This window comes from Penicillium solitum (assembly GCF_028829755.1).
Source record: "Penicillium solitum strain IBT 25940 chromosome Unknown utg000004l_segment0_segment0, whole genome shotgun sequence".
Lineage (NCBI taxonomy): Eukaryota > Fungi > Ascomycota > Eurotiomycetes > Eurotiales > Aspergillaceae > Penicillium > Penicillium solitum.
The window spans coordinates 3,984,783-4,009,677 of record NW_027072124.1 but is presented as its reverse complement, the minus strand read 5'-3'; the positions used below and the strand labels follow the sequence as shown (position 1 = coordinate 4,009,677).

The 24,895-nt window shown below is 47.9% G+C and overlaps 10 protein-coding genes across 10 annotated transcripts; 3 read left to right on the top strand and 7 right to left on the bottom strand.

Moving 5' to 3' along the window:
• Positions 1-810: 810 nt before the first annotated feature.
• N7455_007554 (uncharacterized protein) lies at positions 811-1,385 on the bottom strand (the record flags this gene model as incomplete). Its single annotated transcript, XM_065605653.1, has 2 exons — positions 811-1,254; positions 1,377-1,385. 2 exons carry the CDS (start codon positions 1,383-1,385, stop codon positions 811-813), a joined length of 453 nt encoding a protein of 150 aa, XP_065461507.1.
• Positions 1,386-2,103: 718 nt separating this feature from the next.
• N7455_007553 (trihydroxytoluene oxygenase) lies at positions 2,104-3,366 on the bottom strand (the record flags this gene model as incomplete). The annotated part of the gene is made up of 5 exons (XM_065605652.1): positions 2,104-2,583; positions 2,634-2,865; positions 2,926-3,073; positions 3,128-3,311; positions 3,364-3,366. The coding sequence occupies 5 exons, from the start codon at positions 3,364-3,366 to the stop codon at positions 2,104-2,106; spliced, it is 1,047 nt and encodes a 348-aa protein (XP_065461506.1).
• A 426-nt stretch (positions 3,367-3,792) lies between these two features.
• N7455_007552 (putative monooxygenase) lies at positions 3,793-5,952 on the top strand (the record flags this gene model as incomplete). The annotated part of the gene is made up of 6 exons (XM_040961460.2): positions 3,793-4,018; positions 4,074-4,153; positions 4,206-4,492; positions 4,552-4,869; positions 4,923-5,065; positions 5,117-5,952. The coding sequence occupies 6 exons, from the start codon at positions 3,793-3,795 to the stop codon at positions 5,950-5,952; spliced, it is 1,890 nt and encodes a 629-aa protein (XP_040808068.2).
• Positions 5,953-6,422: 470 nt separating this feature from the next.
• Positions 6,423-9,072, bottom strand: N7455_007551 (uncharacterized protein; the record flags this gene model as incomplete). The annotated part of the gene is made up of 7 exons (XM_065605651.1): positions 6,423-7,365; positions 7,420-7,541; positions 7,598-7,648; positions 7,701-7,790; positions 7,841-8,041; positions 8,092-8,863; positions 8,921-9,072. 7 exons carry the CDS (start codon positions 9,070-9,072, stop codon positions 6,423-6,425), a joined length of 2,331 nt encoding a protein of 776 aa, XP_065461505.1.
• Positions 9,073-9,963: 891 nt separating this feature from the next.
• On the top strand, positions 9,964-11,450 carry N7455_007550 (uncharacterized protein; the record flags this gene model as incomplete). The annotated part of the gene is made up of 3 exons (XM_040961481.2): positions 9,964-10,298; positions 10,346-10,405; positions 10,469-11,450. 3 exons carry the CDS (start codon positions 9,964-9,966, stop codon positions 11,448-11,450), a joined length of 1,377 nt encoding a protein of 458 aa, XP_040808063.2.
• A 3,660-nt stretch (positions 11,451-15,110) lies between these two features.
• On the bottom strand, positions 15,111-15,920 carry N7455_007549 (CorA family magnesium transporter; the record flags this gene model as incomplete). The annotated part of the gene is made up of 1 exon (XM_040961476.2): positions 15,111-15,920. The coding sequence occupies one exon, from the start codon at positions 15,918-15,920 to the stop codon at positions 15,111-15,113; it is 810 nt and encodes a 269-aa protein (XP_040808098.2).
• A 998-nt stretch (positions 15,921-16,918) lies between these two features.
• On the top strand, positions 16,919-17,982 carry N7455_007548 (uncharacterized protein; the record flags this gene model as incomplete). Its single annotated transcript, XM_040961461.2, has 2 exons — positions 16,919-17,799; positions 17,871-17,982. The coding sequence occupies 2 exons, from the start codon at positions 16,919-16,921 to the stop codon at positions 17,980-17,982; spliced, it is 993 nt and encodes a 330-aa protein (XP_040808090.1).
• Positions 17,983-18,336: 354 nt separating this feature from the next.
• On the bottom strand, positions 18,337-20,739 carry N7455_007547 (uncharacterized protein; the record flags this gene model as incomplete). The annotated part of the gene is made up of 3 exons (XM_040961496.2): positions 18,337-18,727; positions 18,880-20,069; positions 20,170-20,739. The coding sequence occupies 3 exons, from the start codon at positions 20,737-20,739 to the stop codon at positions 18,337-18,339; spliced, it is 2,151 nt and encodes a 716-aa protein (XP_040808077.2).
• Positions 20,740-21,833: 1,094 nt separating this feature from the next.
• N7455_007546 (uncharacterized protein) lies at positions 21,834-22,450 on the bottom strand (the record flags this gene model as incomplete). Its single annotated transcript, XM_065605650.1, has 2 exons — positions 21,834-22,134; positions 22,206-22,450. The coding sequence occupies 2 exons, from the start codon at positions 22,448-22,450 to the stop codon at positions 21,834-21,836; spliced, it is 546 nt and encodes a 181-aa protein (XP_065461504.1).
• Positions 22,451-23,709: 1,259 nt separating this feature from the next.
• Positions 23,710-24,869, bottom strand: N7455_007545 (NAD(P)-dependent alcohol dehydrogenase; the record flags this gene model as incomplete). Its single annotated transcript, XM_040961465.2, has 2 exons — positions 23,710-24,615; positions 24,693-24,869. The coding sequence occupies 2 exons, from the start codon at positions 24,867-24,869 to the stop codon at positions 23,710-23,712; spliced, it is 1,083 nt and encodes a 360-aa protein (XP_040808084.2).
• Positions 24,870-24,895: the final 26 nt, after the last annotated feature.

Genomic DNA, 24,895 nt, shown 5'->3' with positions numbered 1-24,895 from the left:
TATAATCAACCATGCAGATAGCATCAGCTTTTTTCATGCATTTCGGATGAAAATGATTGATGGGGTCCCGCTCACTGGCTTGCATCTGTTGTCGAAAGAAGGGGTCAAAAACGGTGGTTTGTATTAATGGGTAAGAAACTGGTTTAAATACATGTGGGGCTCAAGCCCTACTAGCTATGCGCTGACACACCCCCTCAGCTTGCAGCCTTCAATCTATGTGCTCACCTATACAGTGTCCTTGTTTACTGTTATGGCGCATCATTATTTGACACTGCGAGCTGGAAAACTGCCTGCGTGTAGCTAAAAACTGATCATCGGCCCCGAGGGCCATGCCGAGTATGCCTGTTGCGGAACTTCCTCCACTAAATCGTTGAACTCTGGAAGCACCTTCTTGATCTCAGTAAGGGTAGCTTCATCTAATTTCTCTCGAATGCGAGAGATAGTCGGCTGGTGTAATTGGAAACCTGGCGGTCGTATAGTTGGATTGAGGTAGAAGCACCGCTGGAAAGAGTGTAGCTTGCCACATATACATCGGTTCGGTTGTGCTTCTGAATGCCCTTGCCATGTAGAAAAGGCACCTTTTGGTGTTTCGAGTGGGTGTCCTTGCTCCGTAGCTTGAAACTCTCGTTGTCCTTGGAAGATCCGGATTAACCGGGGTACTTCAATCTTGCGTGACTTATTGAAGACCTCGTGATACCAAATATCACAAAAACCAGGAGCGATATGTTTAAGACAATGTAAAATATCGAAAATAACACTTTCTTGATGCTGAATCTCCGGAACGCCGGCTGCGTTTCCCTCAATATATTGTTAATGGACGTCGAGAAGCCATTTTTCTGCGGTATCGTGGGTAACCCTAAACTCGAAAAGGCTACGCCACTTACGCCGTAGCGTCTGGATATGTGTTCGGTCCGACGCTTGGAATAACTCGGAGAGGGTACGAAGTTGTTGGTACGGGGTAAGCTGGCCGAGAAGGTAGGATTTATATTTCGGGTCTACTGTAGCCACGATTAATCCGGTAATCATCCGTCGTGCCTTGCTTTGCGACTCGTATTCCGACCGCTCTTGCTGGTAGATACTTCGAAGATCGCGAAGACGAGCGACTTCTTGATTGGTGAGGTCGTTTATAGATTGTGCGTCTTGTCGTATCTCGGAGGGTATAGGCTTTGACGGTGGTGGAGGTCTCTCGGGTTCAACTGGTAGATCTGGGTTGATCTGCTGCCATATATCCGCCTCGAGGGCTATCGCCTTGATCTGTGATAATCATGGTTTCCACTGCTCGTAGGATGTAAGCCTTCCTAAGGCGACCGCTAACGTGTTCTCCATGGTCGGGAATCAGGATTAGGCCTGGTGAGGGCCTAATTGTGGTTGCGAACCGGGCTCATAACTGTCGAAAGAAGGGGTCAAAAACGGTGGTTTGTATTAATGGGTAAGAAACTGGTTTAAATACATGTGGGGCTCAAGCCCTACTAGCTATGCGCTGACATCTGTTGGATGCCTGAGGCATCACCATGTGATAGAACATGTAGATAGCTTCTCTCTCCTCTCCCTCTCTCCCTCTCTCTCCTCTCCATGCGCCAGATCAAGACAATACATGCAGTGCTTTCTCCATTCAATCTCCATTAGCATCCCACACGAGCAAGAAACCTATTCGATTAGAATGACAGGAGGGGAATTGACCAAAAAGTAAATGAAGATAGACTATTTGGAGAGTTCTTTCGGAACGTAGACCGATACTCAATTCCTTTCAGCAATGGACATTGGGTTTGAGAAGAAAAGAAGAAATTCCCGATGCGAGGTGAGAAGATTTTCACCGTCGGAATATTGAAGTCTTCTGGGCAAGTTAAAAATTTTGAATACTTCCATTTCATACAGAATGCATGGATATGATTAAAAATGACATTCGAGAGAATTGATATGTTCCAAGTGCATGACAGTATTTATTCACATGACCCATTCCTATCCAACAAGGGTGGTCGAAGCTCTCTCTCAATTGGGAAGAACATTTTGGATGTTGTATATGTGAGAAAATGAGTCATTCAACGAGTCAAAACTCGCGATTATATTTTAAATCATTCGCAATTTGTTCAGGGAGTAGAAATATCACTGCAAGAACCAAGACGGCACTTCAGGCCCCCACACAGCCAACGACTCATCACCCGCAGGCATATACCCTATCGGAGTTTGGTTGTTGACCAAATCCCCATCCGCATAATGCTCGATCATATTTCCTGTAGTATCCCACCAGTAGTCGAAAATCTGACTTCCAAGAATGTGTCGGCCAACACCCCAGACAGACTTATAGTCTTTCTTCACGAGCCATTGGTGGCCCAGCTTCTGGGTATCGAAGTCGTGAACCTCGAATGAGCAGTGGTGGACATGGGTTGTCGGGTTTGTGCTCATGAAGAATGAGTGGTGATCGACGGTATTCTCGCCACGATCGATGTGGGCAAATAGGGCTACGTTCTTCTTCTTGCCTTCTACCTCAACGTAGAGGAAGTCTGTTGGAACGATATTGAAGTTCTTCGTATAGAATTCGACAAGCCCTTCGAAATTCGTGGTGCAGACACCGTAGTGACCGAGCTAGAAAGTATTAAAGTCTATATTTAGGATAAAAGGGAAGAGTGGCTAACCTTATGAACTGCGGCCGGACCAGGCTGGAAGCGTTGGAATCTTCGCACTCGTGGCTTCTCGATCTCATAGTTGGCAATCAGCTTATCTGGGTAGGTGCCAGGCGTAACGGGTATCTGCCCATAAAATAGGTTCATGGCAAATCCTTCGGGATCTGTCAATGTCACCATATGGCCTCCGCCCGGCGCATCTGTGAGATCTTGAATCTCGCCCGCTGTGGGTAGCTTCGTTGCCCTTGAAAGTGTCAGCAGTGTATTGTTGGCATTTGTTGCAATTTCTTTCCATGACACTTACTTCTCCAGATCCTGGTAAGATTCAACTTCCCAAGCACCACCAAGGAACTTCTTCTCTCCTTTCTTCGCATAGTAGACGTAGGGGTCTACTCCATATCCCCGATACCAGATCTCGTCGTCGGTCTTCTTTGCGATGGTCATACCAAAATCTGGAAATAGATAAGTACGTGGCCTTTTCAAAAAGGTTTACTACAGTAGCATACCTTCAAGGAAAATGGTAATAATATCTAGATCGGGGTGTTGGTAGCGCATATGCGCCAGCTTAGTCAAGCGGATCTGCGACTGCGTCGTGATATTACATCTCGCTTGCCATGCAGGAATACTCTCAGCCTCTGGGCCGATCGCGATAATATCAGCAATCGAGGCACCGTGGTTTGGCTGGATGGTCTAGGCCGATGGATTAGTACGTACAGACTTGTAGATGGATTGTTACACATACCATGTTGATGATTTAATATCGGTTGAGTCTGACCTTGCCTGATTCAAACTGGCAAACTTCTAATTTAAGTCAACACGATCTCCCAAGTTGCCCTTATAATTCCCGATAGGATTGCCTTTATTTGACATCATACACCTCTCGATGTCCCCGCAAGGTCCCGCCTAACCCCACATTTCCCCTGCGGGACCTTCCCCGGACACCACAGCTTTCGGCTTTATACGGGGTTACGAAATCTAAGCATTCACGACGGCAAAAATGAAAACATTGACATGGGTCATGCAATGCAAAATCCGTCCCACAATCTGGGGGTATAGCCGAATACAACGGGAAAATAAGCATAATTCGCTAATGGTTAATCCAGACCCCGAATTATTTCAATGCGACATTCGCCCAGCGATATCATTGCTCATTTGTGTTTGAATAAACAAGATGGGGGATACTGATTATGAGACTACTGATGTGGTCATCTGCGGCTGTGGTCCAACCGGGGCTTTGCTCTCTGCGTACCTTGGGCGAATGTCCATTCCGCACGTTGTGATTGAGAAGGAGCCTGAGATCACTACCGATCCACGAGGTATCGCACTAGATGAGGATGGGATTCGGGCGCTGCAGGGCGCTGGCATCTATGATCCCATTTATTCTGATATTGGGGCCTGTGAGGATATCCAATTCGACGCGTTGTCTCATTTCTTTTGCTAACTCGATGTCAGGCATGCGCAAGTTCAAGTTCATTGGAGGAACGGATAAAGTCCTCGGCAAAAAGGCTTTCTTGGAAATGGATTATGGCACGGTTTGTATACCTATACTTTTTCAGAGTCTTCCTGCTCATTCATCTCACACAGACTGAAGGTGGTACCGGTCATGTTGGATTCATATGCCACAAACAACCAATCCTCGAAAAGCATCTGAGAACGGCAATGACCTCATCCAGCTTCTGCCAGCTCCAAACCAACGCAACCATGATCGATATCCGCGAGGAAGGGGACTATGTCTATTCGCAGTATCGTGATGGGCAAGGCAAAATACATAACCTAAAGTCTCGATTTCTAGTTGGCGCCGATGGCAAGACAGGCTTTACCAGAAAGAGCTTCATGGAGCCTTTCGGTATCCGTATGGAACAGGCACATCAGTAAGTTATTGTGTCTTTGAGTGTGTTCCTCTTTTCGTGGAAATACTAACCACTGTTAGATCATTCTACGATGAAACCTGGGTGGCACTGAATTGGGAGATCTCACTTCCTACGGAAAAGACGCACCCCAACTTTCCCATGTGGAAACTAGGATACACCCCCCAAGAAGTGTACGATCTCTTTTTCCCAGAGAGCTTCAGGTTCGTCTGTAATCCCGAGCGTCCCGCTGTATGTGGGCGTTTTGGGTTGCCATCTGATAGACTCTGGCGCTTTGAGTTTGTTGTTCTTTCTGGTGAAGATGGACAAGAAATGTCCAATCCTGAGAATATTGAAAAGGTTGTATTCCCCTATATTACACACCCAGGGAGTAAATATGGGTAAGTTAGACCATCCGAGAAAGCACATCAAGCACCAATTCTGACCATTACAGATTAATTCAAGATATCGCATTCCCTGAAGACTGTATCCGTGTCCTTCGATCACGGCCATTCCGCTTCGCTGCGCGAAGCTGCAATAGATGGTCGCATGGTCGTGTAGTCCTTTGCGGCGATGCAGCACACGTCTTCCCACCATGTCAGTACTTCAAAATCAAGATTACGGATGCGTAATAATAACAGATTACAGTTGGTGGCCAAGGAATTGCATCCGGTTTCCGCGACGCCATCTCCCTAGCCTGGCGTCTTGTCCTCCTCTGCCGACGTCAACCCTCAACCAAGCCGAGCAACCACGAAGATGTTCTTTCGGGATGGTACATCGAGCGGAAGCAACAACTAGAGCGGTCTCTCGCGTCCACGATCGGGAATGGCACGTTTGTGACCGAAAGCAATCCTCTAAAGATCTGTCTCCGCGATTGGTCTCTGTACTTCATGCACTTCATTCCAAGCTGGAGGCGTGATCTGAGGCTTGGCCGCAGAAAGGAGGGGATGGTGCCGTACAAATACTCGCCTGGACTACCCTTTGATCCGGCGCATAAGGGAGGTACTTTCCTCCGACAGGTCTATTGTAAGCCTGTTGGAAGCTCGAGTGATGTGTTCTTCTCAGACGATATCATCTTCGGGAAAGAGAAGAAAGGGCTCTTCCAGCTGCTTGTGTACCTGAGAGATGTGAATCAGCTGACTTCTGCGCGCGAGGCGGTATCTCGGATTGAAGAGATCTCGAAGGAAGAGGTCCATTGTGATGAAGCCACATACCTTATTGGGAAGTTGGACATCGAATCGAGCCCTATCACAAAGGGCACCTCTTCGCTTTACCGTCTGGCTACCGCGGAAGAGTTTGCCGGATCACCCTTGTGTCGTGGACGACCGGAGCCGGAGTATTATGACCCGCACCAACTTGGCAAGGCCCTAGGAGGGAACAAGTTCGTGTTAGTTCGACCAGACCGCATTGTATATGCTGCTTGCGATGATGTTTCCCGGCTCGAGAAAGTGGTTTCAGATGCTGTGGCATATCTGCATACATAAATTCATTTTCTTGGAATTGCTATTCGCGATCTTTCTATTCACATTTGTTCGTTCTCATGTAAGATACTGGAGTCAGATATATATGTCCGAAATATGGTGGATCTCTATGTGGATCTACCCCAGAGTCCCCGACAACGTCGATGTCTAACACCTCACATAACATTGCACATTACTCTTTGTCGACATGCTCTCCATGCTCCCTAATGAAGTATTCGCTTACCTAGTGAAGATTAGGTCGGGGAGAGAAAGAAGAGAAGAGCTACCTATGTAACAAACAGGTGTGTGCTATCTTCATGGCCTCACACTACTCAACAGCTGTTTGGCTATAGACTTCTGGGTCTTATGTTCGTCACGCGTGTATAACTATTTTATCAGTTATTTCAACCGGTTTGTTTCAAATACAACATTCATTAATTCACATAGGATACTTTTAACGCTACACGAAGTACATTGTCTTCCGGATAGCCCCATCACCGGCCATACCTCTCATCATCCTTAACATCAGGAAGCAGCAAATCCAAAATCGAGGCAAACAACCGCGAAATTCCCCAATGACCAGCCCTTGGCAAAATATTTACTAATCCACAGAAAGTACTCGAGTCAGCCGTCGTAGGCCGGGAGGTTTTAAACCCATTCGCTTCAAACAGCAACCTTTGATGATTAAGACCTATCTTCTGCAGCTCTGGAAACTCCAAATTCTGCTGTGGGGTTGCTGTATCCGATCCAAAGCGCGTATAGCAGAACCAAATCAGTGCCGCGCGGAATACTATTCGCGGAATGTGGATCGGTGGCTCGATTCCGATATTCTGCTGTTCAAGTTCGCGCAGGACTAGTGCGGCGTGGAGCGCGCAGCGCTGACCGTCTGGTGATGAGGCCCAGGAGCGGGCGTAGGCTACGTGATTCTGGGACTCGGTGAAACCTTCTTTGCCGATTACCAGTTCCAGTCGATTTGCGTTGGAATATAGTGAGAAGAAGATCGAGTGCCATAGAACGGGCAGGCAGTACGGATCTGGGCTGTGTTCTTTGTTGAGGCCTATATGCGACTCGTAGAAGTTCATCAGGTTGTCCTCGCAGTACTGTCGCTGGGTTGGGCTATTTGTATTATTGGCTTCGGCTGCGCATGTGCCAAGCCCTTCGAGCTCAAGATAGGCATTCAATCCATTGCTGGAAAGGGGGAATAATTGTAGAGGCGCCTGATCGACTGTTGTGTCCGGTGGCCGCGAGTGGGTTTCATGCATACTTGAACCCGGTAGGCGGCTCATTATCTTTCCGCTCCAGTCTTCTACTGTTGTTGCAGCCCATAGGTCATCATCGGACAATGGTGGAAGCTTTTCTGGTGAATGTCGCAGATAGGTGTCTGTCAAAAACAGCTCTGAGATCTCGACATCATGAATATGAATTCCTGCGAGTAGCCTTGAGCCGAGATCTTAGTAATTTGAGTATAGCTTAATGTTTTGTTCGGCTCACCGATTCTGTTCTTCTGCCTGAATCCACTTCTTCCAGGCCTTTTGTGGTGTGTGGAAGACTTCGTCCAAACTGATATAGTCAGATGCTCTCTTGAACTTGGATGAAGTTGCTCTCTTGGCCCACTAGTTGGTTTGTTATTATGGCCCAAACCCAAAGGGGAGAGTAGGGCATCACTTACCACAAGAATTGTGCCATGAAATGTCTGTGCAATGAGTAAATCCTTCTGTCTCTGATCATGTCTGTTAGCTATTGAACAGCACGAGGATATGCAGTCGCCTCACCCCGGATAAAATTCCAAATGTCTGACCTATGAGAGCCGCCTGGATCAAGGCAATTGTCTCAGATCCTTGTCTCGAGAAGTGTCTTTCCCACTATATGAGGTTAACTGAAGGCTCGTAGAGATCGAGGTTGACGGACGAACCGACGCCAGGATCGCTTTATTAAGAGTCTCAAACAATTTGACACCTTTCGATGCAGCATGTGAAGATCCTACAAACAAGCTTCCAATGGAGCAAATGGATAGCAGCAGCAATGAGCTCTGGGAAGACGGCCGGAAGGTTGCCGCATGTACGATTGGAAACACGGGATGGAATTTCGTAAAGTACATTTGGATGCACATATTCTATTTCGTTGGCTGAGAATGGGTATCAAGGGGGAAAAATAAAAACCTACCAGAAAGTCCGTGGAGGGTAGTGGTAGGAAGGGCATATGAGGCTGGAGCTTGACAGCTAGGCTAGCTCGGTATGCTTCATCCACCTGTGTTGGCTCCGGACACGTGTCCGGGGTAGTCTGTCCCGTTCGCGATGTGCCCATGAACGTGTACCAATGTGTTTGTACTAGTTCCTCCCTTGATGGAATTGTATCCTCCACGAGCGGTCGCAAAGTCTCGCGCTCAGGCTCATTTTGGTATTGTCCGGAAGTTCCAGGAAGAATCCAGTTAGCAGTTGACATCAAGATTTCCGAGTTCAAAGCACTGATATCAAAGTCGTCATCTGCAAACCATGCCGGAATTTGGGTACTCGCGTTGCCAAAGACCCATGACCCATCTTGGCTAGAATCATGTAAAGACGGATCTAGGGCACTGAATTGAGGTTGGGAACCTGGTGTCGGGAGCCCAATCACTGCTCCATCGAAATTTGACTGCGCCAATTCTCCAACATTCGAAACGACCGCGGTCGGCTGATGTGCTGGTTTGGTAGGTGAATGAAATGTCAATTCGGGATGACCATCATTTGGATACCTCGATCGAGATGAGGAAAGACGGTTCGCAGACGTAGGAGCATCATGGGCGCCTATTGGATAGTCGTTGTTGACTGGAGAGAATTGCTCATCGTGGCGATGCAGTGACGGGTGTGTTGCATCATTTTCTACGCTGTGGGCCGCACTAGTAGAAGGGATAGCACTGGATGATCGATGGGATCTTGCATGCCGCAGAAGAGAATCACTGAAAGCTCAGTCAATGTCAAATTAATCACATGTAGGTACACGCCACGACACGTACTGGCGACTAAAGGCTTTTTTACATATGGTACAGACGAACGGTTTTTCCCTGGTGTGTGTCCTTAAATGCCGTGCCAAGTGCTCATCCTTAGTAAAGGACTTGGAACACCAAGAACACAAACGCTGGCGACGAGTGCGGGGACGTTCGACCATGATGTGGTTATTCGCTTGGGTTGGATGAAGAATGAAGAGATGTGGCGGGGATCGGAGATCGCGGAGGTGGGAAACTCTGGGGCGCTCCGTGTGATATGCAACCAGACTGGGAAAATTCGACTCTTCACATTAAGGTCAATCAGGCTCATAAAACAAATCGCAATATTGTTTAAGATTTGCTAATTTGGTTTACAGCTTCACATTCTATCCGGTCGACGTTCTTTGTGCCCGCGTTCCGCGCAGTCCCGCATTTTTGGTCCCGCGCGGATTTTTGTGGGACCTAAAGGGTAAACAGAGGCTTAGTGACGATCAATGGCTTGTCACAAATTAAATGCTTGGTAATTCACTGGTGACTTCAACAGTGGCTATGGTTGTGGGACCCCCTATACCTCGGGTCTGGGGTAAATGTGGCAGTCTCACCTGGGGTTGATACCCCTGCTCACCCTTGATTTAAGATGTAATGATGTCTCGATGCGGCGCTTGTTTCAGATCTCCTCCACTACTTTGATTTCAGTTAAATTCATCAACATGACTGGAAAAGAGAGTCCTCCCAGTGATCCTACCGCCGTGTTTGACATGGAACTTATTCCTGGAACTGAACTAATGAGAGAGGCGGAGGGAGTCCATCTGACAAATGGACCAAAACACGATACACAGTAAGGAATATGCAGGAAATTATCTACCTTTATTAGTACTTACTCTATTTAATAGGCTTATTCCCTGCCCCTCAGATGATCCTACGGACCCCTTGAACTGGTCCAAGCCGTGGAAGTGCAAGTAACCCGTCTGGGGCCTTGAAGGGCAGAAGCTAACTAGAAAATCAATCACACAGATCTAGTTATTACAACTCAATTCCTCTTTCTATTCGTCTCTGTGGAGTCAGCTCTCTCAATGGGACCTATGTTCCCGATGTTCGCCGCTGAATTCCACCTCAACGACACGCAGCTGAGTTTGTTGACTGGGGCTTGCGTTCTCGCTCTTGGCTTTGCGAACTTTATCATCGTTCCGTGTTCGAATACCTTCGGACGACGCTTGACAAGTCTCCTCTTTTGCTTGATCGGCATTAGTTCGTGCATTTGGCAGGCTCGGGCTACTTCATATACCAGCATTCTTGCTGCCCGCGTGATCAATGGGATTGCTACAGCTACCAGTGAGACACTTTTGGTACAAGTTGTGGCAGATATGCTCTTTCTCCATGAGAGGGGTCTTTGGACTGGTGTGTACTTGTGAGTATGAACCCTAATCACTATCATTATTTATACTCATCCATCAGCATGGGATACTTCCTCGGGCTGTTCATTGGCCCTGTCATCTCCGGTAATATCGCGCAAAGGTATGCCATTTGAGCTCAAGTTGGTCCAATCCTTGAACGTACACAGCTAACTTTATGTCATAGATACGGCTGGCGTAGTTTCTTCTGGCTCTCTCTAGCGCTGACTTGCTTCAACTTCATCACTCTCACGATCTGTTTCCCTGAAACCCGTTTCCGCAGGGACTCAGCCTCAGATAACTCGGAGCTCAGAGCAACTACATCCTCCGGCCAAAGCATCAAACAACGGGACCCAGAGGTAGAAGCTGAACAACTCGAGAACATTGAGAGAGCCATTATCGTTGGCACTGGCCGGCCCTCTAAGTCCCAGTTTAAACTGTGGCAAGCCCCGGAAGCAGCATGGACATCAATTCTTCTCCGTGATATTATCACGCCGTTCCGTCTGTTTTTCTTTCCTATTATCCTCTGGGCGGGGCTGAACGTCGCCGGACCAGCAAATGTCCTCCTTTTCTGGAACCTCACGGAATCTTCTGTCCTCAGCGCACCCCCATATAATTTCTCGCCATCTAGTGTGGGATATGCAAATTTCGCATTCGTCGTTGGCGGCTTGATTGGACTTGCTACCGCGGGCCCGCTCTCGGATTGGGTTGCTGTGCGCGCTACAAAGCGCAATAATGGCATTCGAGAAGCGGAGATGCGGTTGCCAGCTCTTATTCCCTATTTATTTATTACCGTTGTTGGTATTATGATTGGTGGCGTGGGCTATGATCGGCTTTGGGATTGGCCTGTGATTCTGATTGTTGGATATGGCTTCAGTGGGATTTGCGTGACCGCTGTTCCTACAATCGCCATTGCCTATGCTGTTGATTGCTACAAACCCATTTCTGGGGAGATCATGGTTGTTGCAACTGTGATCAAGAATGTTTGTGGTTTTGTGATGAGCTACTGGGTTATGCCCATGGCAGCGCGAAGGGGCTTTTTGGCGCCTGCCATGGTTGAGTTCGCGCTAACGATAGGGCCGATGGTCCTGGGACTTCCTATTTATTTATTTGGAAAGCGTCTCCGTAGGCTTACGAGAAATTCGACTGTGTACACGCACGGGGGTTGATTGTTCACGAGGGAATACATGGATTGTTGTTGCAAACGTACAAAGACTGTCAAGTACGATATATACATTGCGTTTGAATACTCAATCTTCACTATCATCAATTATAACTGCCATATATCTGATATATTACCAATCATATCACATTCACCACATTGTAGAGACTGCCCTGAAAAGGGGTATTGATTGATTGATTGATTGATTGATTGATTGAAGATCTTATACCCGTTGCATCCTGTATCTAGTGCGTGATGTAACTATGCCGGTCGGTGCGCCCCGTCTAGCACCGGAAGACCGTTTCCTAACGCTGTTTCCCGAAGTAATGACTGGATAGGCCTTCCTTAGTCCTTTAAAGCGACTAGGTGCCCAATTAGTTACATGATATATGTTATGAATTTGCTGTGACATAGGGCGCCCCCTATAACTCAGATCGTCCATGGTGGCATATCAAATACCCATCCTATTAACCCCAAGAAAAGCCCATCACAAAGAGAACTCCACATATAGTAGTCCGAGTTATACCACTAAGATTATGGTAAGCTAAGGCTAAACCGAGGACAGGTTTCCCCTTCCGCCTTTCATTGCGTCCACAGTAAGCTACCCCCACTCAGGATCTACCTCCAGGTCCTAGCCAAGTCAACCGAAGCATAGGCTTTCTTTGGTAGGTGTCTCATAAGTGGAAATTGTGCCGGTGACAGGATTCGACCCCTAGCCTCTAGGTTTCAGAAATAGGTCCCCAATTATTTCATCCACCTAAAGCCTTCCCTAGTAATGTACTTACTGCTACGCCAAACACCGGCCCTGAAAAGGGGTAGTAAGCCGGGACACCGCGTCAAATCAAGATTTATCCCCGCAACTTAGTCACTGTAGGCTTATAATTGCGAACTTTTCAGTTTTGCCAGTCTCAACCGAACTCGACGCTAAATTTGAATTCAGGGGTATCGGAAGATCTATTTTAAGACAATTCACCTCTACTACCTATTATTGTGTTCATCTCGTGCATCGATGTTGAAGTGGCCCCTGCCAAGCATTCTCGTGTTCTCTTCCGACTCAATTTCGCTGTTTGTTTAGACTTTGCCAATCGCCTATGTAGCTTGTATACATGTGGCTCATATGGGGCGAGGCCAAGGTGCAGAAACGGGGTTATTTTGGCAGCGTATTTGGAGCTTTCCTACCTCATAGCCTGGGGGCTGATCTTGAACCCATGTACTGCTGGGAACAGACATTCTTGCATCTCGCTGCACTCACAGGGAATTGACCTACCATTAACATATTGCGACTGCTTGAGGTTACCTGCAAAGCCCATAACTCGATGAATACGGGGGGTTACACCGCGATGGAAATTTGCCAGGAGCGAATGAAGGAAGAACATGTGCAGTTAATGGCAGACCAGCACAAACCCATGCGGACTGAGAGTGAATCATTCTGCTCGCTGATAGAAGACGTTCAGACGATGTACTTAGGACTTCTAGGACCAAGAGTTCAAAGGATTACATGCAGAATCCCATTTAAGAGAGAGCGCTGCGATTGCTTGTCGCTACTCCTTCCGACGTGCACTGTGGAACCTTGGAAAGGATACTGAGTTAGGTAATGATCGTGCTGCTCACAGCGAGGGCCACGACTCGGTTATCTTACTAAAGCGCATGAATTCCGCCCGGGGAAGCAGCCAATGATTATAGAAAGCTATAATAAATATGGGATGTAAGTACAATGCATTATAAATCCAAATGATTTAGAACCATAATGCCCGAGTGGGCTGTTCTTTATTCACTGTATGGTGCTAAGACTGAAGGCTACCTAGTTAGTAAAAATGAGTTTCATGTCTTCTAAAGTGCTTTTTCTTCTAGCGAATTCTGCCATTCGTCGGCATGCGACCTCGATAAGATGTGGATAATATACGACTGCATCTCATTTCCTAAGCTGTGGATTAGGTGTGACACCGATCAACAGTTTTTCAAGCCTTTCCAGTCGTTCAGTTAAACTGATGGTTTCTGTTCGCCGTAAGAAATTCAAAAGCTCCTTGTGTGACAAACGAAGGGAAGGATGGACATCCTGAAGCAGTTCAGCATAATGGCAAACCAAAGTCCGTTCAATCTTGTCCAATCGCCCCGAAAGTGACTTCCCATTACCTCTTCTAGAACCTCTCGTTAGATCAGGCTATCAATGGCACTTAGAGCGTACAACATGGGCAAGGGAAACGGCAAGACTGGTATGTCACTTTACTTTAGGATTAGAGCAAGATATCTCTAGCCAATTACGTACCCCTTTGATGAATATACTTTTTTGATCTCTCCAGGTTTCGTTTCTTTGCCATGAATACCTTGCTCGCCCTATGGATGTGTTATTTTGAGCAGTTGCATTCAGACAGAACGAACAATCATTATCAGACCTTTGCGCGAACCGAAGGCTTGAATGGCTCTATAGCTCTCTTAATTCCGACTTTCTCAACATGGCGTTCTGGTGACAAAAGTGACGATATATCCATTCTCCTTTCGCGGTCAGGCAGAACACGACTAGAGGGCTTTTTCATTCCCGGAAACATAGTACAGTCATAGCGTTGTGGACTAGAAACAGAATGGCGGAAAGTTAGACAGGCTAATATACATTTGCCGCGGATATCAGTTCATTTCCGTACCCCACCTTCGGTGATTGTGGGGAGTTTTGTATGACAGAACAAAAAGTTGCAGTTTCCCGAATCTATTTCCGTAGATCCGCCGGACCGTAAATCCGTAGCGTTGATTCGACCGTACCCACCTGAGAGTGACAGGTAACAGCCAGGATGGCTGCGCAGAACAGGGTGTGGGAGAAGACGGTGCATGGTGGAGGAGACCCTGGGTTGGCGCATTAGCAGTCAATGAGGTTCTATTCAAATTTTACTTGTATACAGTGTTTACATATCGTGGGTTTAATCGGGTACCGCTTGGGTTTTGGGTCGGGTTTCCCCAAGTAGTCGGGCTGGAAGAGGATGGATATGTCTGCGGGCAGAATTTGCTGGGTTTTGAGAGGTCTGTGTTCCGGGTCCAACTTATTAAGAAATAATGCCGCGGAGGCTGATTGAAAATGACTTTTGTTCGATTATTCACTTCCAAAGCTGTCCGTTCTCTCATTCTTTGCTCTCATGATCCTACGAGAGTTGGTGGAAGTGCTTTTTTTTCATCAACATCCTCACTATAATGATTCAAGATCGACTAGCAGCCTAAAGACAAGTGGTGCCGATCTCTTGGTGTTCATAGACATAGGCTATGGTAGAGCACTAACCGTGGACAGGAGATAGGTACCTCCTAGGTGCCCATGGACGGGCGATATCGCAGTTTATATGTAACTAACTAGACATGGGGTCCATGGATATCCATGGATGTATACAGATGTATGTATGAAGAGCTTACATCTTCGTCGGTACCTGAATCTAGACTCTGTTAACATGAGTGGAATCTTCTACACTTGCTGTCAGATAGCCTAAGGAGTCTTTTCTATTTTATTTCGGTTCGTAGATGGATGAGCACGCATTTTACCTAGTTGTCGCTGGCGACATTTAGCGCACTGCCACTTTGAATCCCGTCTATCCTTAGTTTGAGTGCCATTTTATCTCTCCAGGCAATGCCCTTTTTTTATTGTTCAGTTTTCATATTTATTATTCTCTGACTCTAGGTCTACGAGCAACCTCTACAACCGCAATTTCCGGAATTTATTGAGTTTCCACAGGCCGTACTTCGCGATGGTGACCGTTCCGATCACACACACTCCAACAAGGATTACAAATGCCGAAGTGCTCTCTTCAAAGAAGTTCACCACGTTCATTCCAAACAGGCCCGCTACAAATGTTGACACGGCGAATCCCAGCATACAGATCTCCAGTTGAGCCCCAAAAACCAGAATCTGATTTCGTCGCACAGCCAAGATCGACTGAATGGTCTCAGTTGTGCGCTCCACGTCCCCTAGTAAAGCACTTGCAGACTCCGCGATTGCGTCTGTGTTTTTGTAATATGCCTCGAGGAGATATTCCACTTTGAGGTGATCATCTACCTCATGCGGTTGACCTGCCTGGCGATCCGTCAAGAACATGGCCGCCATATCCTCGTCGTTTTCAAGAACTTCCCGTAGCGCCGAGCGAAATTGGCCGGCACGCTGCTGAATGGCCACGAGCCTTTTCCTGTGATCCTGCAACCCACGGAGAACAGAGTAAACAACATCTTCTCTTGTCGAATCCTGTAAACTATCCTCGACTTGTCGGCGGATGAGAGTATGCTCGGCTTCAAGAGTGGCAATTACAGAGGCAAGCGCTGCATCCACTACACGTAACTCAAATGGGAGGTTTGCTAAAACACCAGATCCAGGACCGTGTTGGAGCCTGCTCTGGAGGTCTGCCAAGAAGACATCCTGCACTTTCACGTGGCAGTCCTCAATTGGGAGAAGGAAAAGAAGCACTCCATGTGCGCGAACAAGTAGCCGTAAAGTGAACATGCTGATAAACATGACAGATGGACGGACCAACAAATGTGGGATTCCCTCCGAGACAAGGTCCACGTTGCGTAGATCCCGACCATCTAACCCCCACTGTTTGGCCAGGTCATCCCTAGTTGTTCAAACTTCAAATTCTTTGATAGAGCCATCGGGACCCAAGATCATGCAGCGCAACTCCATCGCATCATTTATGCGGCTTTGCGACAGAGCAAGAGACAGGTTGAACACATTTTGATTGAAGGAAGCTTCCTTTTCCATGTCAGGCTCCTGTATGGCATGATATGATTTATTGGGGAGCGTGATAATTCCCCGTCTGCCGTAACTTGGGATGTTGGGGATCTTTGGGTGTTTCGTGCGGAGGGTGCCGGAAAGGTGATGCAATTGGCATTGTGGTGTGTTTGTATATTTCGATAGTCTCCCTCTCAAGAAAAAGGATAAAAGAATTGTAAAGGCACGCCGACGCATGATATATATTGTCTTCACGAGCAACTATGAAGGGAGTTGTACAGTTGGACAATTGTCGATGGACTAATTGGGTCAGTGTGGCTTGACAGGTGTGGCCATGTCTGTGGTTTCTTCATTGGCGAATGTCAACGAATTTCTAGAATTTGATATTACAAAATGGTACAGACGATGGCCAAACTAGTAGTCAATATTGAAGGAGATAATACCCCTAAAAAATTCGAGAATTCCATCTGGACTGGAGATCAGACGAGGAATGGTGTCCATTCGGGCGAGGTCATCTCGGTCTTCGTCACGGTGAATTTCCATTTTGGGACTAGTGTCGGCCGAATGCTGAGTCACCCATCGATGATGCCCAGGTGCTGAACAATTCGATCAAAGAACGTACAAGGGATTGATCATACATATAGCAGGCTCGTGAAATAATAATTAATTTCAGTATGACTACCTTGATATCACCTCTTATTCTTCTTCTTCTCTTCTATCGATTCTACACTTCACGGTGATTCTCCCATTTCCACTAACATACCAACTTTCCAACTCCAATCATGGTCAACATACTCCAGCCGAAAATCGATTCCTTGCCTACAGGCATTGATCTGACGGGTAAAACTGTGGTAGTTACCGGTTCCAGCGCTGGAATGGGTCTAGAAACCATCAAACAGCTACTGCGACTGCGCGCCTCGACATTGATTCTCGCCGTCCGCAATGTCGCCAAAGGCGAGGCCTGCGCAGCTTCCCTCCGCCAGGACCGTCGCATTCAACCCCACCATCTCAATCCGACCATCAAGGTCATGGCGCTTGACGTTGATGATTACGACAGCGTCCAACGTTTCACAAAGCAGCTCCGCCAAGAGATTCCCGTGGTTCATCTCCTCATTCTCAATGCGGGTATCGGTCTGCTGAAGCTGGAACGCAGCCCGACCGGCCATGACCGAACCACTCAAGTCAATTACTACTCCAACGTTTTGTTGATCGCCGAGCTCCTGCCATATCTCGAGGCCGGTGCGGAGAAGACCGGCTCTCCTGCACGCATTAGCTGGGTTGGCAGCCGCGCACACGAGTCCCCAAGCCTCGAGAGAAAGTCTCCTATCAAACCCGGTGAAGGTGTACTTGCACACATGGATAACGACGAGGCGTTTGTCCCGTTCCAACGGTATGGGGACTCGAAGCTACTTTGCGTGTTGTTCATGTACAGTCTGGCGCCGCGGCTGGATCCCAAGAAAGTCATCATCAACATGATGTGTCCAGGCATGGTGAATACCAGCATGAGTGATATTCTCCCCCTGCACTTGCGCTTGATTATAAATGTTGTCAAGTCGTTCCGTGCCCGGCCTGTCGAGGTGGGTGTCTGGATCATCCTGCATAGTGCGTTGGTGGTAGGCCCCGAGTCTCATGGCAAGTTTTTAAGCGACAAGACCATCGCCGAGTAAGTGATTTCTTGCACCCTCTTTCACAAGGTTGTTTTTTTGCCAATAGCTAATGCATCTTCCGCTACAGTAAAACGGCATTCATTCAGTCACCGGTGGGACAAGAGATCCAGAAGAAACTGTGGGAGGAGACAATGGCCGAGATAGGCACATTGACGACACTTCCCATGGAGTTCAAGTAGGCTACTCGGAGAGTGTTTCGAGTATTCCCAAGAGGTTGTCGATCAATCGTCTACCTCATCCAGGTGGAAGCTCTTAAGGCTTTAGTATCTAGCACGAATCTATTCTAAGTATTGTAATGCTATGTATGAATGAGATGAGCGAACGTTCCATATAGCAGATAGGTGGGAAATGTAGATGGCCAGGAAGTGGATAGTGGCACCGAGGCATTCGAAGGGAGGTCCTGTAGTCATATATGGGGGTTCACAATTGCGACTGGTACGAGCCCGGGAAGAGGGTGCATCAGAAGAGGACTGGTGGGGTGTCGCGCGTAACGCCGACGCCTTGGTATCAAGGTGTGACGCAGGACAGCGGGTCTAACGGTGGGCCACGGCCAATGGAAGCGGGAGTTGGTCTTCAGCTCCGAGAGATGAGTCAAGGTGTTCATGAAGGTCAACGAGAACTCGAATGGCCAATGGCATGCGCGTCTTGCTTGAATGGGAATCAGTGTCGCCGGGGCTAGTCCTCGTGGAGGACGAATTTGGAGCTTGATACTGGGAGATGCAGTGTTGTATGACCTCATCAACACAATATCGGGCGAGCAGGGTCTCTCCAGACTCCTGGAAGGAATGGAGGTACACTAGGGTGATGAATACGCATTGGAGAGGCCCATAGTGGCTGGAGCAGAACCACGAGTATGGGGAGAACGCAGGTGCTTGATATAGCTGCAAGTAAATACGCAAGTAATCCACGCAGAGCTGCGCCATGCTGGACGGTCAAATCGTGTGTTAATAAATCTGTCATAATAATATGGTGATGAAGGATGAATGTGGCTGGATAATGACTCAAGCTGGACACGATTGGCTATACGAAGATGATATGCAGGATAGGGACAATATATAGGGCCAAATAATTCGTACCTAGTCCATGACTTGCGTGATTGCGCATTCGTATTATCTGGGGGTCCCAGAAATGGCTTTTGAAGCAAAATGGATGTTTCTGATTTCATCAATGTTAGCATAATTCGCGTCCATGCCGCAAAGACGGTCGGCTGGCTTGTATCGTCCTTGTATAACGAGGGATGCGTGGACGGAGATGCATTAGCCAAACGCGATGGGATGTACCCCCTTTCGGGAATCCCCTGTGTAGGAACGCGCGCGATAAGTGAGTCGATCTTCCGTATAAGCTCCTTGGCGTCTGTGACCAGCTCGGCAAATCCATCATGGGTTGGTCCCTGCGCACTCTGCAGGTGCGCCACGACCCTCGCTTGTAATCGAGCAGTCTGAAAGCGTCCTATGGCGTATAATATAGCCACCGATGGCCCATTGGTCACGGGATCAGTGCTCGGGGAACGTCCGGCAGGGATATCGCTGGACTCTTCACGGTGAGTGTCAACCATGCTCACGGCCTCCAAAGCCTCGTTCCCACAACAAGGGGTGAGACCCGTGGACATGGTCGACTGCACATCGAGCCAAACAATGTGCCACCAAACTCTACGTCGGATTTCTTTATCAGTGGAACTCAACGCAGACCATGTTCCCTCCCGATGTAAACCCATGGTCTGGGCAATGCGGAGCGTCGTGCTTATATGAACCAGACTACACATGGGCTCGAATGGCCGGTCCAGGAACGGTGTCGCGAGCAAACTCGCAACCAGTGTATTTAATGTTGGATGTTCCAGATGCTGACATAGAGAAAGACTCGTAGTATATGCCGACTTGAGGTGGCTCACTGTCGTCTCCTTCTGTAGATCCTGCAGATTGGGGTGCGTCCAGCTGGCTGCTGGCGCGGCCGATGCGCCACAATAGAGGATTGCAAATATCAGGCATATCAAGGTAGGATCATCGCGAAGTTTAGCCGAGGGTAAAGCGCTCTCACTATTCCGACACCAATCCCAGAACTCGTCATAGTCTGCCTGTAGGGAAGGTGGGTGTAGGAGTGGCACAAGTGGCCACACGGCAAGGAAGAACGTCTCGAGAAAGGCATCACTCGCGGGCTTGGTGGGTAGCGACCGTAGGAGATTAAACATGCCCATAGAGGATATATGTGGAAGGGGAAGATCGGGGTAGGCGTCCCGGTTTTCGTCAAAGAAATCATCGCTCACACTCTCCTATGGGAAGATCAATTGAAGTCAGCTATAGTCTTACCGGGCGATATATCTGGTCGCAGATTGCAGTTCCTTTTGTCTTTTTCCGCAAAGTCAGACTCACCTTCCCGGCAACGAACCCCCAGAAAGTCCGACCAATGTATCTCACGCGGCCACCTCGTCGTATGCTCAAATAATCACGGCAAATGGGATCGTTGAGGGACGGGAAGTAGTTTGTTGATGGCATAGTAGAAGGCTCCCGGGTTGTCGAGCTATCACCACCAATCTGAGGAACGCTCGCATCGCGATAACGGGGGAGTTGGATAGCCTCTTCCCTTGAAGGAACTGTTGGAACTGCCGGGTATGGTTCTTTTCGATGTGGGGAAGGACGAGAGGGAGGTCTAGAATGTATATCGGGATATGGCGCATTGGGGCCGACACGCCAATGCGGCCAAGGGAGGTCAGGGTGGGCATCTGTAGAATCTCTAGGGTCTCTGTCTTGGGGTGGTATAGGTTGTACACGGCCGGTGGACTCATCCCGGACCATGGCCCTGTAGACACAATTCTCTTTCATGCGCACACAGTTGGCACATTCTGGCTGTTCGCGACCGCAGCGAACCTTGCGTCGTCGACAGACGATGCAGCTGAGCGATAATCGGGGTTTCTTGATCTGGCGGGGTTCTGATAAGGACATCTTTCAAAAAGGAACTCGAGAACCGTTCGACTCCTCAGGTGAGGGGGAGTGGGTGGCTTTTTATTGGAATCATATTGGAGTTTGTCAGAAGATGACTGGAGCTGCGAGGTTGGGATATGATCCATTTAGCCGCAAATTAGATAAGTCACACCAGTTACCCTGGTGAACATATATTTCAGTCGTAGTTGATGTTTAGGAGAAACAATATATAAAATAGATATAAAAATAAATAATTGATATAGAATATATATATATAGAATAAAACATTTGAGGCTATCCATTTCAACTAGTACTCATAGTACTCATAGTTTGGTTTATTCAGCCATGTACATTAGCTTTGGGTATTAGAGAAGATCTAACAGATGCTTTGAGCAGTTATATTTCAATTAGTCTTGGCTTTCTAGTCTATAAATTGCCTGGTTGCTCTTGCTCATTCCTTACCCATCTCGTCTCATAGAAGCAATACAGCCATACTGTTCGAGGCCCGTCTTCTACATCTACATAGATGTACCTACCCGTGTACATATGTATAGACTGGAAATGCATTGGATGCTATTTAGTGGCGATCCGTGGACACGCTCGGCCCGACCCATGTATCTTCCGGCCTTTCTCCCGGAGAATCTTGTGTCTTCGAGGTCTTTTGCTTTCTTTTCCAGGGAGGTTATGTTCTATAGTGTCATACCACCAACCCGAGAGAATTCTAAAATCGTATGGACAGGAAATGTAGCGATAGATTATTGAACGACATGGAGAGGTAGTTTGGATAGTTAATGACAATAGATAAAAGGGGTTAATTTCCGTCCGAATGGCCCCAAGTTAGTAGATACGCACCAGAGGAGGCATAATACAACCGAAAACTGTATGGCCTCAAAGTCTGTGCTCTCACTTAAACCCGAATTGAAGATACGTCGTAACGGCGGCGCCCGTCTTGGAATTTATCTAGCTTGGCCAGAATTCCCGCCGCACTTGCAGCTCCATATCCACCCTCCCTCCAGCAGGTCTCAATAATATCCCGGGCCCAGATTCGCTTTCCCACAGGAGGAAGGATATCCCGGGATGGAAACCTGGCCACCGAGTTGTCACCGCCACTGTTGTCATAAGAGGCTGATACCGGTCTCTCTCCCAGTGACAATCTCATAGAACACGAGACCAAGCTGGCATATATCCGTCCAGATGGAGCAATTGTACTCATCCACCGTATCATCCATGATAGTGTCAATAGGCATGATACTCGACACACCAAGGTCACAAATTGCGAGGTTCAACGAACCATCCAGCAGAATGTTGCGAGTGAGAATATCATTGGATGATGCGATGTTGGTGAAGATTGTGAAGGCCGATTGTAAGCTGACGGAACCACTGTCTTTGAAGGTCGATGCTGGGTCGTGCTCTGGACTTTAGACACTTAGACAGCGTACCTCCGGACATGTATCTCATCTCGATAGTATCTCCACGGAGGTCAAGACAATGGGACGATGCCTTCCACTGGGCTATCAAAGTTAGGCTGAATGCGGCGCCAGACTTCTTGCTCTCGTCGGATCTTGCTGCGATTCTCTTCCACCTTCTCCAACGTGTCATTCTTGTACACAATTGCCAATTTGATTGCCACGTCCTCCCGATGGACAACCACTGCTCCATCGCCGGTGTCGAGGATTGTATGTGGCTTGATGTAGTGACCCTCGTCGTCGATGAAGTGATGCAGAGCGTTCATGTTAGACAAAGGAAAGTAACTGCAGTTGGTCATTAATATTTCATTGAATACCTATTTAGGAGTGAATATCCTGAGCAACAGGTCCTTTTTCCGAGCAGGCCCAAGCTGGCACATAGAATTGTTAGCTTGAATAGTTCGGTCGGACGAAGAGGTCCTACCTGTTGAGATTGTGTTTATTTGGGTTTTGTGTACGAGAAGAGGGCCACAGCTTGGAGACCGGGTCTTGCACAACCGGGGAGGACGCTCTCTAAGAAGAATAAAAGAAATCCGTAGACTGAAAAGCTAGGATTTTGACGCTGTTGGATTGGTTGGATTGGTTGGACTGGGATTATGATCCTTTGGGAATGATTGAAGGTAGGTGATCTTTGTTTGGACCTAGAAATGAAAGTAAGATGAAAGAAAAGAAAAGGGGGATTAATGGAAATGAGATGGTTGCCTTGGATAGAAGAAGATTTGAAGATGAAGACTTCATGTCTGTCTGACTGTCGCCTTTTTGCACAGAAGTTCACCTCTTACCTTCCCCCCGTTGGGAAAGACTGAGGGCTCGCAGCGCCCAATCCCCCGAACGACATAGTGGAAAATCCAACATTTGTTTATAAAACCGAGTCTTACGACACATGTCTCCTTGTTAGAGACTTTGGTATCATATTCGCCCGTAGATCGTATGTTCGAAACAACGTGCATTTGTGATCTCATCCTTGAAGCCATGCATGAGGTGGAACTTTCTGCAGAAATAGTCGTATGGCGTAAAAGGTGGAATGTATTGAGAAATGTTCGGATTGAACCTTGGTTTATTCGATTTTCTACGAGTATCGTTAGTCAAAGAGTAGTATGTACGTAGTTCCTAATACGAGGAGTACCTAGCTATAGCCTGTAGCCAGTATCTATACACACTACCCTTGATGGATGATAGGGTGACTTGGTCTTCATAGAAGATACTGCGAAGGATCCAAATTTAGTCCCGGCAAACCATTCAGCAAACCGTGAAGGTATGAAGGAAAAGTAATTGCTTGAAGAAAGTAGTCCTGGATACCTCGGGGGTTTAAAGGTTTAAACAAATGATATCGCGATGGAATGACATTGCGGGGACCCTGGCCGCAAACAGACAGATTTATGAGCTACGACTGATTCACACTCCGTCCGGGGAACATATACAAAACGTCTAATTTCGTTTTTAACTCCAACTGCTTCTATACATTGAACGCCCAACAATTGAACTGAACTGTCACATATTCATCACTCATTCATAATTGATCGAGTTACTGCTCGTTCGTGAGAACATAGCGGTAACGGGCATCACCATTGTCCATATCTACAATGGCCTGGTTGGCATCCTTCATCGGGCGCTCCTGAATCCAAGGCTTGACACCCTGGGCAGCAGCCAACTCCAACATCTCCCGAATCTCATCAGGGCTGCCGATCAAAGAACCGCCGAGCTTGAGGCTCTTGATGATGAGCACGAAGGCTGGGATCTCAAGAGCGCCGTCCTCAGGGGCACCGAGCTGAATGAAGGTACCGCGAACACGCAGAAGTCCACAGTACTGGACAATGGGCATCTTGGAAGAGGAGGCAGTGGAGATGATCAAGTCAAGAGAGCTAGCGTGGCGGGTAGCCCAGTCCTCATCCTCACCGGTAGCGATGAAGTCATCCGCACCGAGCTTCAGAGCATCCTCCTTCTTATCGGACTTGCGCGAGATGGCGACAACGCGATCAGCACCGAGCGCCTTGGCGAACAGAATAGCAAAGTGACCGAGACCACCAACGCCAACGACACCAACGGTCTTTCCGGGCCCGCAGCCGTTCCGCTTAAGAGGCGAGTAGGTAGTAATACCACCGCAGAGCATAGGCGCCGCATCAGCAGAGGAGATAGCATCCGGGATCTTGATCACGAAGTGCGAGGGAGAGCGGTTGTATGTGGAGTAACCACCGTACGACTTGCCACCGTTGGCATAGATACCGTTGTACGTGCCAACCATCTTATTGCAGTGCTGTTCGAGACCCGAGGCACAATATTCACAGTCGCCATCCTTGTTCTGGCACGAGCCGCTCTGCGCGCCGACACCGACACGATCACCGATCTTAATATCTCCCTCAGCCTGGGATCCGACGCGGACGGCAGTTCCGACGACCTCGTGGCCGACACAGCAAGGGTAGTTGGTGGGTCCCTATGGAAGCAGAAAGATGGTAATTAGCAACGCGATTGAATTCAGAACATGTTTGTTCGCGAGGGATGACGTCATACCCATCCACTGCGCAGAGTGTGCAAATCCGAGCCACAGATACCACAGTGAGTGACCTTGATATCGATATCGGTCTCCTCCCAGGGCTTAGGCTCGAATTCCTGCCAGACCATCTTTCCCTCGGCAGCTTCGGGGCCAAGGCCTACCCAGCCTTCGAACTTGTAATCGGCGGAAGACATAATGGAATGTATAATAATGTATAAGA